The sequence below is a fragment of the Melopsittacus undulatus genome, chromosome 16 (assembly GCF_012275295.1).
Source record: "Melopsittacus undulatus isolate bMelUnd1 chromosome 16, bMelUnd1.mat.Z, whole genome shotgun sequence".
NCBI lineage: Eukaryota > Metazoa > Chordata > Aves > Psittaciformes > Psittaculidae > Melopsittacus > Melopsittacus undulatus.
The window spans coordinates 353,211-367,432 of NC_047542.1; the positions used below are offsets into that span (position 1 = coordinate 353,211).

General features: G+C 58.0%; 2 protein-coding genes across 7 annotated transcripts; one reads left to right on the forward strand and one right to left on the reverse strand.

Moving 5' to 3' along the window:
- The first annotated feature begins 119 nt into the window (after positions 1-119).
- LOC101871763 (alpha-1,6-mannosyl-glycoprotein 4-beta-N-acetylglucosaminyltransferase-like) lies at positions 120-9,562 on the forward strand. 5 transcript variants are annotated; one of them, XM_034069967.1, is made up of 6 exons: positions 120-1,117; positions 1,887-3,354; positions 3,936-4,088; positions 5,888-6,016; positions 6,252-6,399; positions 7,265-9,562. In XM_034069967.1, the coding sequence occupies exons 2-6, from the start codon at positions 3,157-3,159 to the stop codon at positions 8,407-8,409; spliced, it is 1,773 nt and encodes a 590-aa protein (XP_033925858.1). In that variant the 5' UTR covers positions 120-1,117; positions 1,887-3,156; the 3' UTR covers positions 8,410-9,562. The 5 variants fall into 5 exon arrangements, with proteins under 5 accessions (XP_033925858.1, XP_030910492.2, XP_030910491.2 ...); XM_031054632.2 differs by lacking the exon at positions 3,936-4,088 and having other exon boundaries at positions 1,887-1,995; positions 3,238-3,354; XM_031054631.2 differs by lacking the exon at positions 3,936-4,088 and having other exon boundaries at positions 3,238-3,354.
- TMEM9 (transmembrane protein 9) lies at positions 9,199-13,756 on the reverse strand. Of its 2 annotated transcripts, none has more exons than XM_005140806.3 (6): positions 13,712-13,756; positions 12,076-12,177; positions 11,664-11,755; positions 11,133-11,241; positions 10,527-10,658; positions 9,199-10,378 (listed from the first exon to the last, which is right to left on the reverse strand). In XM_005140806.3, exons 2-6 carry the CDS (start codon positions 12,169-12,171, stop codon positions 10,229-10,231), a joined length of 579 nt encoding a protein of 192 aa, XP_005140863.3. In that variant the 5' UTR covers positions 12,172-12,177; positions 13,712-13,756; the 3' UTR covers positions 9,199-10,228. The 2 variants fall into 2 exon arrangements, with proteins under 2 accessions (XP_005140863.3, XP_033925863.1); XM_034069972.1 differs by lacking the exon at positions 13,712-13,756 and adding an exon at positions 13,301-13,559.
- Between the last annotated feature and the right edge of the window lie 466 nt (positions 13,757-14,222).

Genomic DNA, 14,222 nt, shown 5'->3' on the forward strand with positions numbered 1-14,222 from the left:
GGGAAGAAACAGGAGGTTTTTGCTTTCCAGCTTCAATACGACCAGAAATGATGTACAAACCAAACGCAGGCTGGTTTTCCTGCAGCAGGATGGTGTTCCAACACAGCGTGGTCTCTGGGTGTCTGAAAGCAGCAGGGATCCAGTAAGTCACAGTCCAGCAGATCTGAGTTTAAGGAAAGAAAAAGCATAAACGATCAGACAAAAGGAGTTCTTTCAAGGAGGAGATGTAAGGCAAAAGTCTTTCTTGCATGTAAAGGTACTCCAAGTTCTCACACTGCTCTTTCCTGTTTGAGAAGATCTAAACCTTTAACCCCAGAAGGTGCTTTTCAAAGAAGCTGAACAGAGGGAGGGAGAGGAGGTGGAGGGGAGAAATGAAACTGCAGCAGTGATGAAGGACTCTGTCTTTCCTGAGAGCAGGCTGGAGGTGTAGTTGAGGAGGTGCACATCCTGCTGCTGCAGATGGGGTCTCCTGGAGGTGCAGTGGCAGGCAGAGGAGGAGCTGCTGTGTGGGTGAGCCACAGAAGCAATAGGAACCCTGGGCTGGGATTTGCTGCCTACTCATCACTAGCTCCTCGATCCTGTTCCTCATCAGATGTTGCCTCAAGCAGGAGTCACTGAGTGGTTTCCCCTGTATGATGTTCAGTGAAGCTTCTGGAAGGAGGAAGTTCTCCATCCCAGTTTGAAATTAGCATACAAATACCCCATGATCCTGCACAGGTGCCCACGAGGAGTTCCTTCCACATGTCTCTGCCACTCTAAATCACCAGCTGAGGACCCAAACCTGGATCTACATTGAAGGCTCTGCCATGTTGACTTCAAACATACTTGAGAAAACTCTGCCTTCACAGTTCCCCTTTTCACTGCTGCTGGACTTGTGTTGGTGCCGCCAGGGAAGGTTTTGGAGCAAGATTAGTTGAAGTAGAGATAAGGGCAATAAAAGCGTGCTGTGACTGATAACAAAGCTGGTTCCCATGATAGCAAAGCCTGGCCCGAGCTGTGCTTGCCTTTGTGGTGCAGGAGAGGAAGGGCAGCAGGTTAGTGCTGGAGCTGTGTGGAGGCTGCAGCTGAGGTGCTCTGCGTGGGTGCTGTGCAGGAGGAAGCTGCTCCGGAGCACGGGGTGAGTAACAGTCATGTTGCTGTGGTGGGGTTAAATACTGCTGAGCTTTGTGACAAGTCCTCAGGGCTCACAGGGTGGACTTTCTCCACTGCTGTTGAGTGGGAGAAGGAACATCAGCTGCACAGGTGCCTGTTGTCTTGGCCTGGGGGGCTCTTTTTGGCTGGTGTAGGCTCTCCTGGGGAGGTGTCTGTCAATCAGAGCCTGTTTCCTGCAGAATCCAAGGTGTTTTAAAGTCCTTTTGAATGTGTTTTCCACTACAGACCCTGAAACCTGTTTTGCCAGTGCCATGTGCCTGGTGATCGCTGCCTGGGCTGTGCACAAGACACAGGTACAGAGGGTGGAGGCAGAGGTGTTTGCTTCCCAGCCAGGACGGAGCAGCAGGATGGAGCAGGCTGGTGTCCATCAGCTCTGCCCTGTGCCTTGCTCTTGCTCCGGTGAAGAAATCCAGAACAAATCCTGACGCTGTGTGTGTGAGAGCAGGAATGTTCATATCAGGCCTAGGGCATGGCCAGGATGTGGCCCCGTGCTCTGGGGCAGAGGTGCTCCAGCAGCGCCAGCTCCAGATGGTGACTGGTGGCTCCCAGCCCCACCACTCCCTAGGCAGGTCTGGGTGGTGCAGGTAAAGCAGGAAGCTGGTGGATGGGATGTTTCCTGCTGGGTTCGAATAAGGCTGTTTAGCTACAGTGGTGCCTCTCCCCCTGACAGCCTTTCTGCAGCCTGAAATGTACAAAATGAAGAATGATTCTGTGACCTTTGTCTTTGCAAGCAGCAAACCTTGTGATGGCCATGGAGCTGCAGGCGTGCCGAGCACAGGCAGGGATTGGGAACTCCTGAGGTCCGCATGAGGAGGCCTGCGAGGCGGCAGGGATGCTGCAGAGGTTGGGCTCTGTTGGCTGCAGGGCATCATGATTCCCCTTACCTTCCCTGGAGCATGTCCCAACCCCACGTTGAGGTTTGCTCCCTGATGTGGGTGACTCCAGGCCAGAGCTCAGCCCAAGCAGTGTCCCCCTAAACCCAGCCTCTCTTGAAGGTTGTTCAGTGTTCCCCAGGGCTGGGGTGCAATGAGGCTCTGGTACAACTCTCCATGGTCCCTGCCAGGGCTCCAGGCAGGAGCAGCAGCTCTTTGCTGTCTGGCAATCACTCTTTCCCATAGGATGCAGCTCAAAAGGGTCCTCGTGGTGTGGAAATGGAGCCGTGCTGCTCTCCCTGCTGTGTGGGGCCCTGGTTTACCTGCTCAGGCTCCTGAATAATGGAAGGGCTGTAAGCAGATCCAGCCCAGCTCTCCGGTTTCCCCAAGGGAATCATGGAAGCTTGGTCTCACCCCAGCCTCCCCCTGCCCCTCTCCTTGCTGGGGATGCAGTGTAGGACAGGGCTATGGGGAAGGTGGCTGGAACCTACTATGGTTCCCTTGTCCCTGTCCCACCTGGTGCTCGCTCCAGCCCCAGATGGGGGGACCCAAGACCCCATCGTGGTAGGCACCAGGGGCTGTGTCTTGGCTGTGAATTCCTTTCCCACTATGGGCAGGCTCGTGGAGAGCCTCGTGCTTGGAGAGGGGCAAATCGTGCCTTGAGATGGCCCATGAGGACCCCAGGGGGACTCTGCTGCACCTCATATCAGTGGGGTGTGCTCCCCAAAGGGTAGGGCTCTGCAGTGGGGGCTGCCTGCTGCACCCATAGGTCCCATGGGGACCCCAGGGCTGTGTCTGGGGGCCATGGCCCCAACCCTCCCTTTCCTTCCTGCATGGGTGGGAAGCACTGAGCCCTGGTTCCTGCAGCTGCTGCTGGTCCTTTCCACATCCCCCCTGAGCCCCACATCCCATCCTTGCCATGTGCAGTCACTCCTAGGTCTGATTCCAGCTCCCTTGGTTGTCCTGGTGTCACTCAGCCCTTGTCTAGGTGCAGATACAGGCCTTGGTGTCCCCATTGAGCTCCCGGGACCCCACGTGCACAGAGGCACCGGCATCCCGTGATGGGAATTTAAGGATTTAACCATCGAGCACCGTGAGAACAGGGAAAGCCAGTGGATTCGGGAGCCTGCGGATGCCTTTTCCTCCCCTTCCCAGTGCCATTACCTGCTTCCTGCTGTCCCTTATCTCTCTGCAGCCACCTTTGTCCTTGCAGGTTTGTCGGAGCAGGGCAGTTCCATCTGAGCCCACAGCGAGCAACCAGGGCTGGAGGGTGTCCCAGCGGACTGGTAGAAGACAAAGCCTGGGAAGAGACACTGGGGCCCTTCCGAAGGTAGGAGAGCTTCAGGCCAGGGAATGGGCTCCACACTTTGTGTGGATAAGCAGGCAGGATGGGATGGAGGCAAGGGAAGGGTTTTCCTCTCTGGATGCTGTGGGTGAGCTGAGGAACTGTTGGGTAACTCATGGGTGCTCCAGGGCCCTGTTCCTACTGGGGGTCCAGAGGAGGGGAGTGATTGAGAGAAATGAGGCTTGGAGGGTGGAGGAGCAGGGGACAAACTGGGCCATGGGAAGGGCTCACATTGGCCGGTGGGGCTGGAAGAGGCTTTGTCCTCAGCCAGGGCTGCGATGCCCAATGCTCCAGCGAGGAGCTGGGATGTGCGGGTCCCCATTGGGCATCCCGGGGGGGGGGGGATGCTGGCAGCTCTGGGGGCTGCAGTTCTCAACTTCTGCCACCTCAGCACAAGGGCTGGAAAAGAAACGGGGGCAGAAAGACCCCACAGCTCCTTATTCACGGAGCTCCCAGCCCGGTGCCGCCCAAAGGGCAGGTTCCCACCGGGCCCTGGGGCGTTCGGATGCTGGATGCAGCCGGTGCCGTCGCAGGGGGAGGCTGAGGCTGCCCCATCCCTCCCGCAGCGGGGCTGGGACCCTGCGCCCCATCACACCCGGGTCCCCCCCATCCCTGCTCGGGGCAGCGGCCGCACCGGACGCTCCTCCTCTGCGGGAGGCCGGCGAGGGCCCGGGGTGGGGCTTTGCGAGGCGAGGAACCGGAGCGTGGCCGCGCACCCCGTGAGTCTGCGCTGCCCCGGGGGGGGGGGACCGAGGGGCGCTGGGATGGGGCTGCACGGGGAGGGATGCGGGGCTGGGGACCGGCTCACAGCCGAGTGTCCAAGCAGAGCCTGCCCTGTGCTGTGGGGCTGGAGGAGACCTGGATTGACCCAAAGCTTGGGATCCCTGCGCTGCTGAGATGGGGCTTTCCCCCTCCTTCCTCCCTGTAGAGCAGTGGTGGCTGGTGCTGGGCTACATCCTGCCCCGCACTGATCCCTGCTGCAGGCGAGCTGGTTGTGATGCACAACCTTCTCCCGTGCCTCAGTTTCCCTCAGCATGGAAAAGGTGCTTTGGCAGCGGGACACCGAGCCCTGGTTGTTCCCCTCCTCCCTATGCCAGAGCCCTGCTCTGCCCAGTGCCGGAGGAAGCAGCTGGAGCCGCCTGCACACAGGGAGCATCCGGCCCTTTCTCAGGCCTCGTGGGACCGAGGTTGTGTATTTACTCCTTCCCCTTCCCCTCGCTGCTGGACTGAATCACGGCCGCTGCATCACACAGCACCGTGAGGCCGGGAGTCTCCCAGTGAGAACTGGAGGAGTTTGAATGGGGGGCTCTTGGCAGCTCTTGTCCACCAGCACAGTGTCCCTGCAGTGGGATAGTGTTTGGGAACAGCCCCACTGGGGTGTGGAGCTGTGGGGAAGGTGCATGAGGAGCAAGGACACAGATGCCCCATGGAGGCAGCAGGAGCCCAGAGGATGCTGCAACCCGTGGATGGGGCTGTGGCCCCTGGTTGTGCTCAACTGACTGCACTGCTTTGTTTCTCTATGGGATTGTAAAGATAGGCCAAGGGGAATGGCTTTAACCTGCCCGAGGGGAGACTGAGCTGAGCTCTGAGGCAGAAGCTGTTCCCTGTGAGGGTGCTGAGGCGCTGGCACAGGGTGCCCAGAGAAGCTGTGGCTGCCCCATCCCTGGCAGTGCTCAAGGCCAGGTTGGACACAGGGGCTTGGAGCAGCTGCTCCAGTGGAAGGGGTCCCTGCCTGTGGCAGGGGTTGGAGCTGGAGGAGCTTTAAGGTCCCTTCAACCCAAACCAGGCTGGGATTGCAGGATGTGAGGAGCAGCCCTGGGTGAAGCCCAGCCCTGGTTCGGGAGAGCTTTCCCAATTGCTTATGGCATGGCTTGGAAGGACTTTTCCTCCACGTTTGCACTCAAAACTGCTTTGACCTGAGAGGCTGATGTGCTGTGAGCACCCGGCTGGGGCTGCCCTGCTCGCTCCGTCTCCAGTTCCTCTTCCAGCTCATATTTATAATGGAAAAACCCCAGGCGAGCCCAGGAGCCAAGCCCCTGCTGCAGGATAAACGCCTCAAGCACTTTGTGACTTCCTTGAAGACGAGTCCCCCACCGCAGGGACGGGTTTCCTTGTCCAGGCAGGACAAGGAGCAGGCAGGAGGGGCTGCGGGAGCTGCTTTGTCCTTGCGATGCAGGAAGCGCCTTTCCCAGCGCTCGCTGCCAGGTCCCGAGGTCTCGGTGACGGCTCCCGAGGGCCGCCCTGACCCCAAATCCCTTCCCCTCTGTGTCCGATGCCTGCGCTTCGCCTGCCTCCAGCTCCGGGCGCTGTGTGGGTGCTGCGGGGTGCGTGTTGTACCTGGCTGCGTTCTGGTGTTCGCTTTCCCCCCCCCGCTCAACAGGGATGGTGCAGGACGGCACCAACTGTGCCCTATGGCTGCCGCTGGGTGCTCCGGGTGGAGGGATCACCCCTGGGGTGTACCCAGGAGCTGTCCCCCTGCCCTATGTGCCCTGGCCTGATGTGCCCTTTCCTCGCACAGGTCTCTGGTGTGCCCGGTGCTATGCGATGCTCCCTGAAGCGCTCCCTCTCGGCTGCGCTCGCAGCCTCCTTCCTCCTCCTCCTCCTCTTCCTCTACGGGGGCAGCCGGCAGGAACAGGATCCCCCAGAGGTGAGTCCCACACCGGTGATGTCCCACGGGAGCATCCTCCATCCCCTCCTGCTCCACATGGACCCCAACCTCTGCTCCCTGCCCCGCACCCTATCACCCTCACCCCAGCTCTGCCTTCTCCTCTCCCTGGGGTGGCCCAAGGCAGGACAGGGGCTCCCCTGTTGTCACTGCCCTGTGCTCACGGGTGTCTGTGGTGCTCTGGGCTCTGACCTGGCTGCCTGCGGCTCCCACCCAGGTGGAGCTCAGGGCCTTGGCCCCAGATGTGGTCCTGCAGCTGCTGCAGCCGGAAGGAGCCCAGCGCATCCTCAGGGACACAGGCAGCCTCTCGGCACTCCACAACGTCTCCTACCACCTCCTGGCTGGCTCCCTGTCACCCCACAAAAGTGAGTGTCCCTGGAATCCCCGGCATGGACCTGCCCCATTGCTGCTGCCACCGGGCAGGGAGAGCCCTGCTCCAGCCTTTTTGAGTGGGGGGGACCCCTGCCCATACCTGGGGACTTCCTCCCCAGCCAACCTTTGCTGCTCTCCTTGTCGAGATGGAGGGGTAGAGGAGGGTCTGTGTGCTCCAAGCGTGGTCCCTGCTTCTGCACATTGGGTCTGGGGTGACTGCAGGTGTTTGGGTTTCCCAGGTCTCCACTGGGACGGTGGCTGAGATCCCCTCTCCCTGGGATTGAGCTCCAGTCAGGAAGGTGGAGGTGGGGGGGCTGATCCATCAGACAAGCACACAGTGTGGGAGATGTGGATCGAGTTCTTCGGTGCATGAAAAGCACTTCCCATGCAAGCACCTTGGAGCAGCCCCACATGAGCCTGGGCTGAAACCGGAGGCCCAGTGTGGGCCAGGTGCTGCACAGAGGAGCTGCAGGGAAGCTGTGGGGAGGGCAGGGGTGATCTCATCCTGGTGAGGCCGTATCTCCATGAGGTTTGGAGGCGGGTAAGGATGTGCAGCCGTTCCATGAAGCCATCCCTCCCCACACGCTGCCTCTGCTCTGCTCCTCCCCACGTTTGCCCTTTGTAAAGGTGTTTTCCACCATATATTTCTTCTTCAGAGGAGCCCTGGCTTCTCATCCTGTGCCCTCCCTGCCATTTGGGTGCCTCCCATGCTGGAGGCTTTAGCTTCAGAAAGGACCTACCAGCCTTGACATGGGGCCATTATGGATTGGCCATGGAGAGGGCTTCTTGGAGCCCCTTCCCCGTGGCACATCCCAGGTCCCTCCCTCAGCTAGCCAAAGCCCTTCCTTTGCCTTGCAGAATTCCTGGCGGTGGGATTGGCATCAGTGCAGCGCCCGCGTGGCTACTACCTCCCAGCCACGCTCCAGTCCCTCTTCAAGCAGTCGACAGAGGAGGAGCTGCAGGAGATGGTGGTGGTGGTGCACTTGGCTGACACAGACCCCATGTGGAACGTGCGTGTGGCCGCCAACATCGCCACCAGGTTTGCTCAGCACATCCTCCTGGGCCGGCTCCTGCTCATCCACGCTCCCCACGAGTTCTATCCCACCCTGGAGGGCCTCAAGAGGAACTTCAATGACCCCGAGGAGCGGGTGAGGTTCAGGTCCAAGCAGAACGTGGACTACGCTTTCCTGCTCGCCTTCACCGCCAACCTCTCCTCCTACTACCTGATGATCGAGGATGATGTGTGGTGTGCCAAGTCCTTCCTGACGGCCATCCGCAAGGCTCTGGCTTCCCAGGAGGGCTCCAACTGGGCCACGCTGGAGTTCTCCAAGCTGGGCTATATTGGGAAGCTCTACCGCTCCAGTGACCTTCCTCGCCTGGCTCGCTTCCTCCTCCTCTTCTACCAGGAGATGCCCTGCGACTGGCTGCTGGTGCACTTCCGCCTCCTGCTCACCCAGAAGGACGCCATCCGCTTCAAGCCCTCCCTCTTCCAACATATGGGCCTCTACTCCTCCTTCCAGGGCACCGTCAACAGGCTGGAGGACGATGAGTTCCAGGCGGATGCCATGGACCTTCCGGACAACCCCCCGGCAGCCTTGTTCACCACCATGTCTGTCTTTGAGAACTACGAGCCCCTCAAGGCCTACAGCAGCACAGAGGGGTACTTCTGGGGGAAGGACCCAGCAGCCGGCAGCACCTTCTCCATCGTGTTCCAGCAGCCGGCTCGTGTCACCCGTGTCCGGGTGCGCACAGGCTCTGCCGAGCGCCGGGGGGACATCCTGCATGCTGGGGTGCTGGAGCTGGGCCGGCGGCGCCGCGGCGATGGTCGGGACTGCTCTGCCTACACCGTGGTGGGCACCTTCGAGAACGGCAGCTGTGAACGGCTGGGGCTGGAGAGGGGCATCCCAGGGCCTGTGGAGTGTGTGAGGATCCGGGTGACGCGGGACCAGAGCGAGTGGCTCATCATCCAGAGCATCGAGATCTGGACCATGGCAGGCAGCTGACCGTGGAGGAGGCAGGTTACTGATATTGGTGCAGTTTGTACTCAGAGGTTCCTTGGTTTTATTCCCCAGTCTTTTTTAGTTTGGATGAGGAATTAAATTATTGGCTCCTGCTGGCACCTGTGTCCAGAGGGATGTGGGATGGGAGCGGAGCAGGGCCCCCAGGCTGTGTCTGGGTGCAGGGTGAGGGGAGCAGAAGCTCCATTAGGAAGGATGGGGTAGGGGACAAAGGCAATCATCTGATGAAGCCACAGTTAACCAGGCAGTGGCACCTCCAGCAGCCTCTCCTCACCATCCCCTCCCCACCTGAGTCACCAACTCCTGATTTCTAACCTGCAGGTTATCCTCTTATCCCATTTTCCAGTTGTCCCCAGGAGGGGTTGGGGTAACTGCTGAGCAAACCCCTCGCCCTCCAGCACCCAGGCCCTAGGGCAAGAACCCAGCCATTGGTGGTCACCCATGTCCCAGTGCTGGTGAGGGGGCACCAGCCACCAGATGGACCCATTGCACCAGGACAGCTCCCATCCAGCCCCCATCCTGCTGTTCAGACCCTTCCAACAGATTTTTCCCCTCTTGGAGGAGGGAAACCAGGGACCACCCTGTGTCCACAAGGGATTCACACTGAGAAGGAAGAACAGGGAAAATGGGGTCCAACAATTGAGCCCATGGAACAAGGATGGGTAAAGCAAAATGAGACCCTGGTAGGATGTGAAGCTGGAGCAGCCACTTGGTGCTGGAGCCCCAGACCTGCTGGGATGGGACCTTTCCCTGAAAAAACAGCCAGCCAGGTAATAGGGTTTTGTCTGCATTTAATATAGAGATGCTACACAATGATCCCCAGCACCTTCCTGACGTTGCCAATGTTCTCAATGGGACCAGTATACCCATGGCAGAATCACTTCAGTTTCCTCCACCCACCCCAGGTCCAGTCAGAGCTCTTGGGAGTGCCTGGAATAGCACAAGTGTCCCCTTCCCAGGGCCCCAAGACCCAGAGGAGTGTTTACATTGCTCCTGCAGAGACTTTGCCCAGGCCATGAGTGCTCCTGACCATGCTGTGAGAGCATCAGGGGTTACCAGTGTGGGTGCAATGGAAAGCTTTCTCCCCAGTATGTTTTTATCCACTGCTAAAGCAGGAAAAAATAACATGTAAATCAACCTTTTGCCTGTCGGTCTCTTGCTTGTGAATGTACTAACCAGTGCTGTGAGCATCTCCTATGCAGAAACAAGCTGCAATCTCAGTTATGCTGGTGTAAATCTGGACAGATTCCACTGAAGAGATTGGAAATCCCCCCTGTTTACACCAGGGTAAGCAGCTGACCCCAGGTAGGGAACCCCCTTCTCTTCCTTCCAGTACAACACACTCATCTCAGCACTACAACGCCCAGTTAACATCGGTGCAAACTGGAAGAGGAGGAGGAGGCTTCTTTGTCCTGGAGAAGTACCACATAAAAACTATCCCACTATCTTTATCCCAGGAAGACTCAGCTGTCTTCCAACACTGTACGGAGATCCCTGTCTCCAACACAGCAGTGGGATGATGGAGACTGGAGCTGCAGCGTCTGCTCCAGTCAGCCTATGCATCCAACCATGTACATGCAGCCACGATGAGCACAGACCTCAGCCAGGCAAGGGGTCAGCAGCCTCTGGGCTGAGGGGCAAAAGGCAAGGGGACAAAACCATTTTGGTCTGTTGCTCTCCATGAAGATGGTAAATCAGAGAGGGTTAAAGCTTTCAAACACCACAGGGTCCTGGAGGATGACCTGCTGCCCGTGTTGAACAGCGGAGCTGCCCTGGCTCTTGGCAAGTGGTGCTCAGCAAAGACCTAGCTCAGCATCTTGTGGCGGTCAAAAACTGTCTTCCTCTGCTCCTGCACTTGGCGCTTCCAGCGCTGCTGGGCCCCCTCCACCCTCTCCAGCACCGTGTTGGCTCTGGCCCCAGCTGGGGTGGGCACTGCAGCCAAGGAGCGAGCATCCTGCATGGGAAAGAAACAATGAAGGAGACCAAGGCATGGGCAGCCCCAGCACAGGAGGTGGAAGGTGCTGGAGTGGGGCCAGACAAGGGCAATGGAGTTTGTGAAGGGCCTGGAGCACAAGAAACATGCTCCAGCAGCACAGCCTCACCTCATTCTCCTCCTCATTGTGCAGGGGCTGGGTATAAGCATCTGGCTTTCGGATCAGAGGGTCCACCAGCACAAGGAAAGCCATGTACAGCAGCAACGCTCCCACTACAGACAGGTAAATGATGATGATCACCTGCAGTCAAGGACAGCGGAGAGGAAAAGAATCACTATGTAGGTGAGAAGCAGCACAGAGGCCAGGAAGCTCCTTTCACAGCTGCCTCGGATGCTGGGTCTCCTCTCTCATTCTGAGTTTGCTCACTAGAAAGTGCCCTGCACTTGCAGGAAGTGCTGATGAGACACAAGTGCCACAACGTGCTGCTCCTCCCCGCACTGTACCAGCTCAGGACACACGTGAAAGGAGCACAACAGGATGTGTCCCTGCTCAGAGGTGCTTGTCATCCTCAGCAAGAAGCCTTTGCTCCCATGCAGCCTGGTCCTCCCTGCCAGGAGCCTTCCTGGCTCACACACGGTGCCCCTGGCACTACCACCATGGTTTTATTTCCCCTTCCTGGGCTCTTCTCCAGGCACCCAGTGGTCTGGCTGTGCCTTGGCTGCTGTGGCACGGCAGGGAGAAGGAGCCAGCCCCAGGGAGCAGAGCCATGCTTACCTTGATGGTGGTGGTGCTGCGCTCCTCATACTTGCACTCACATAGAAGGCAGTAGGCCTCCACATCATTCCCTGGCACTGGCATTGGCTCCACAACATGCAGGCAGTTGCTGCAACATAGAGAGCCCCAAATCAGCAACAGGCCAAGATGAAAGCAATGCTCTGTGCAAGCACACTGGGGTGACTTTCCCTATGTCCAAACTTTCCCATCAGGCTGATAACACAGATCCAGGTTTGAGTTCCCTTCACAGCTCTCAGCTAATTCCTGGCACAGACTGTCCAAGTGCCTTCTGCAGGGATCTGGTCCTTGTGAAAGGAACAGGAGGGTACACCCTGTATCTGCTGAGAGCTGTGGCTTAAGGAATCACACCCCCAGATTCCTCTGCTCAAAAAGTGCTCCTTGCCTGGGTTGAACATCCCCTACCAACAAAACTGCTTCCACTGCAAACGCACAGGCAGGGAATCACTTCCCTAGCACCAGCTGGAGATTCGGGAGCATTGGTTTTCATGGGCTGAACCCACACCAACTCACCAGTCCTTCTGTGACACATTCTTGTTGTAAATGTGGCCGCTGATGTTCCGGTATGGGGGGCAGATGCACTTGCAGCGGATGTCCTCTGAGCTCTGCACAACAAGAGGAGGTGGTGTCAGTGAGAGATGGTGCAGGGACAGTTCTGTGCCCTCGGGGTGGGAGAAGGACCTCACACCACATCTCTTCTTCCTGCACTGCTGCCTTCACCTCAAGAACTCCACAGTTCATGTGCCTGCCCAAACACACTATAAAATGCAAGCTCCAAAAGCCAGCAGAAGGCAGAGCAGAGGCCACTGCCATGAAGAATGCACCTCAGCACTCCCTGTCTTTGTGAAACCCAGTTGCTTCCCCACTGCTTTTGCTCCTGTTGCACTGCCCACACGGTTCAGTGTGTCTGAAGCTGCTCACTCACCTTGCTGCCTAGTGCCGGAGGAGGAAGTACCCAGCAGAGCAGCACCAGCAGCAGCACGGGGCTCGCACACCTGGGGCTGCACTGAGCAAACATCATGGAAACCTGTGGAAACAGAAACATCCAGGACAGGATCTCAGCTGAATGCAGCCATAAAGAGTTAACTGGAGCTTTCTTTTTATGGCTCCTTTTGTTCACGAGGTAGAAACTTATCCCTGAATGAAGGTGCTGATGCCGGTGAGAAAACTGCAAACACTTTACACAGATGCCAAGAAACACTCCCATTGAAAAAGCTTCCACCTTCTAGAGCCAACTACAGCAGTCCTGCACCAAGCATTGCTGACCCCCTTACACAGTGACTTCTGCAAGTCACCAGCACCCTATTGTGGTATTTTGCATAAGCAAATGCACAGATAAGGCTGTTCAGAGACATGTGTTTGCCTGAATCCAAGGAATATGAGCCACAATAGCAGACTTAGTTTCCACAAGGCTGCAGCCCCATGCATGAGGGCAGCACAAAAGGCAGCTGTCCCCAAGGTGGCATCATTCCTGGTGTGCTGAAAAGCCACAGCTTTACTGAGGGAAGGTAATAAACATCTTCATTAATCTGCTCTGTAGGGCACGGGTAATCCCACAGCTCACTCCAGGCTATTTTCTCCTGACTCGCATAATTCCATGAGTGTTTCCATCACTGCAATATTCCACCACTGTTTGCTGTGCTCCTGTCAACACTGAAAATGGTCATTAAGGATTGCAAATACCAAGTTCCCTTTATTCTTTTAACAAAACACCAGCCACTTGTAACAAGCTGATCTGCCAAACCCCATCAAAATGCACTCCAGGCTTATCAGCTTATCGCAGGGTTTCTTAACCCTCTGCACCCCAGTCAGAACCACAGAATCAAACGGTTTGGGTTGGAAAGGAGCTTTAGATCGTCCAGTTCCAACCCCCCTGCCACGGGCAGGGACACCTCACACTAAACCATGGCACCCAAGGCTCTGTCCAACCTGGCCTTGAACACTGCCAGGGATGGGGCAGCCACAGCTTCTCTGGGCACCCTGTGCCAGCGCCTCAGCACCCTCACAGGGAACAGCTTCTGCCTAAGAGCTCAGCTCAGTCTCCAATGGGCAGGTTCAAGCCATTCCCCTTGGCCTGTCCCTTCCAAGGCTCCATCCATGGAGCGCTGCCCATCCCTGCCCCACCGCGCTCCCCCCAGCACCCAACCCACCCGCTCGGAGCCGGGCGCGGAGCTTCCCCCGGCGGCGACCCCTCAATGGCCGCCCAAGGACACCGGATGCTCGGAGCTGCAGCAGCTTCCACATCCCAGCTCCATCCCGCTTCAGAGGCCGGGCCTCTCGGGGTGCCCACCGGTTACCCCAGGCTGCCGCCGCCGCAGCGAGGGACCACAGCCCGGCCCCGGGAAGCGCATCAGGGAAGGAGAATAGGGAAGGGAAAACGGGAAGCAGGGAAAGGATGGGATGCGATGGGATAGGATGGGATGCGATGGGATAGGATGGGATGGGACGGGATGGGATGGGATGCGATGGGATAGGATGGGATGGGACGGGATGGGATGGGATAGGATGGGGCCGGGCCGCCCCTCCCCTCAGGGTACCCGGCGCGGCCGCCCCGGCCCTACCTGTCCCCCGACGCCAACGCGACGCTCTCCGCGGCCAACCCCGGCCCCCGCAAGCCCCGCCCCCGAAGCGGTTCTTTACACGCTCATTGGTTACGGAAGGTGACGAGCAGTGACGTGCAGTGTCGGCAGCCAATCAGAAGGCAGATGTTCCGAGGGGTAGGTCCGCCGCTCGGAGCTGGGGGAGCCGGGCAGCATTGGCATCATCTGTGCCCTTAGGGATGCTCTTTGGCTGATGTACGGTTACAAGTGATGCTCATGATCCTCTAGGATCAAAGCCCATCAGTCTCTTGTATTAAAATCCATTTCTGCTCCATGGTTGTGCTGAGGAGAATGTTGCGTCTTCCCAAAGCCACGGGGTCCTGCGTTTGGAACGGGGGTTGGAACTGGATGAGCTTTAAGGTCCCTTCCAACCCAACCCATTCCATGATTGTATGAGATGTATTCAGCCAGAACCACGGGTAAGTCAGAGCGGAGTAAATGGACTGAGATTGTTTGTTTCAGGGTTTAATGC

Coding starts and splice junctions, on each gene's coding strand:
- TMEM9 (XM_005140806.3), bottom strand. CDS start 12,171: ATGATGTTTGCTCAGTGCAGCCCCAGGTGTGCGAGCCCCGTGCTGCTG. Junction 10,659..11,132: donor GCAGCACCACCACCATCAAG/GTAAGCATGGCT, acceptor CCTTGACTGCAG/GTGATCATCATCATTTACCT. Junction 10,379..10,526: donor ACAATGAGGAGGAGAATGAG/GTGAGGCTGTGC, acceptor TTTCCCATGCAG/GATGCTCGCTCCTTGGCTGC.
- LOC101871763 (XM_034069967.1), top strand. CDS start 3,157: ATGCCTTTTCCTCCCCTTCCCAGTGCCATTACCTGCTTCCTGCTGTCC. Junction 3,355..3,935: donor ACACTGGGGCCCTTCCGAAG/GTAGGAGAGCTT, acceptor TCCCTCCCGCAG/CGGGGCTGGGACCCTGCGCC. Junction 4,089..5,887: donor GGAGCGTGGCCGCGCACCCC/GTGAGTCTGCGC, acceptor TTCCTCGCACAG/GTCTCTGGTGTGCCCGGTGC.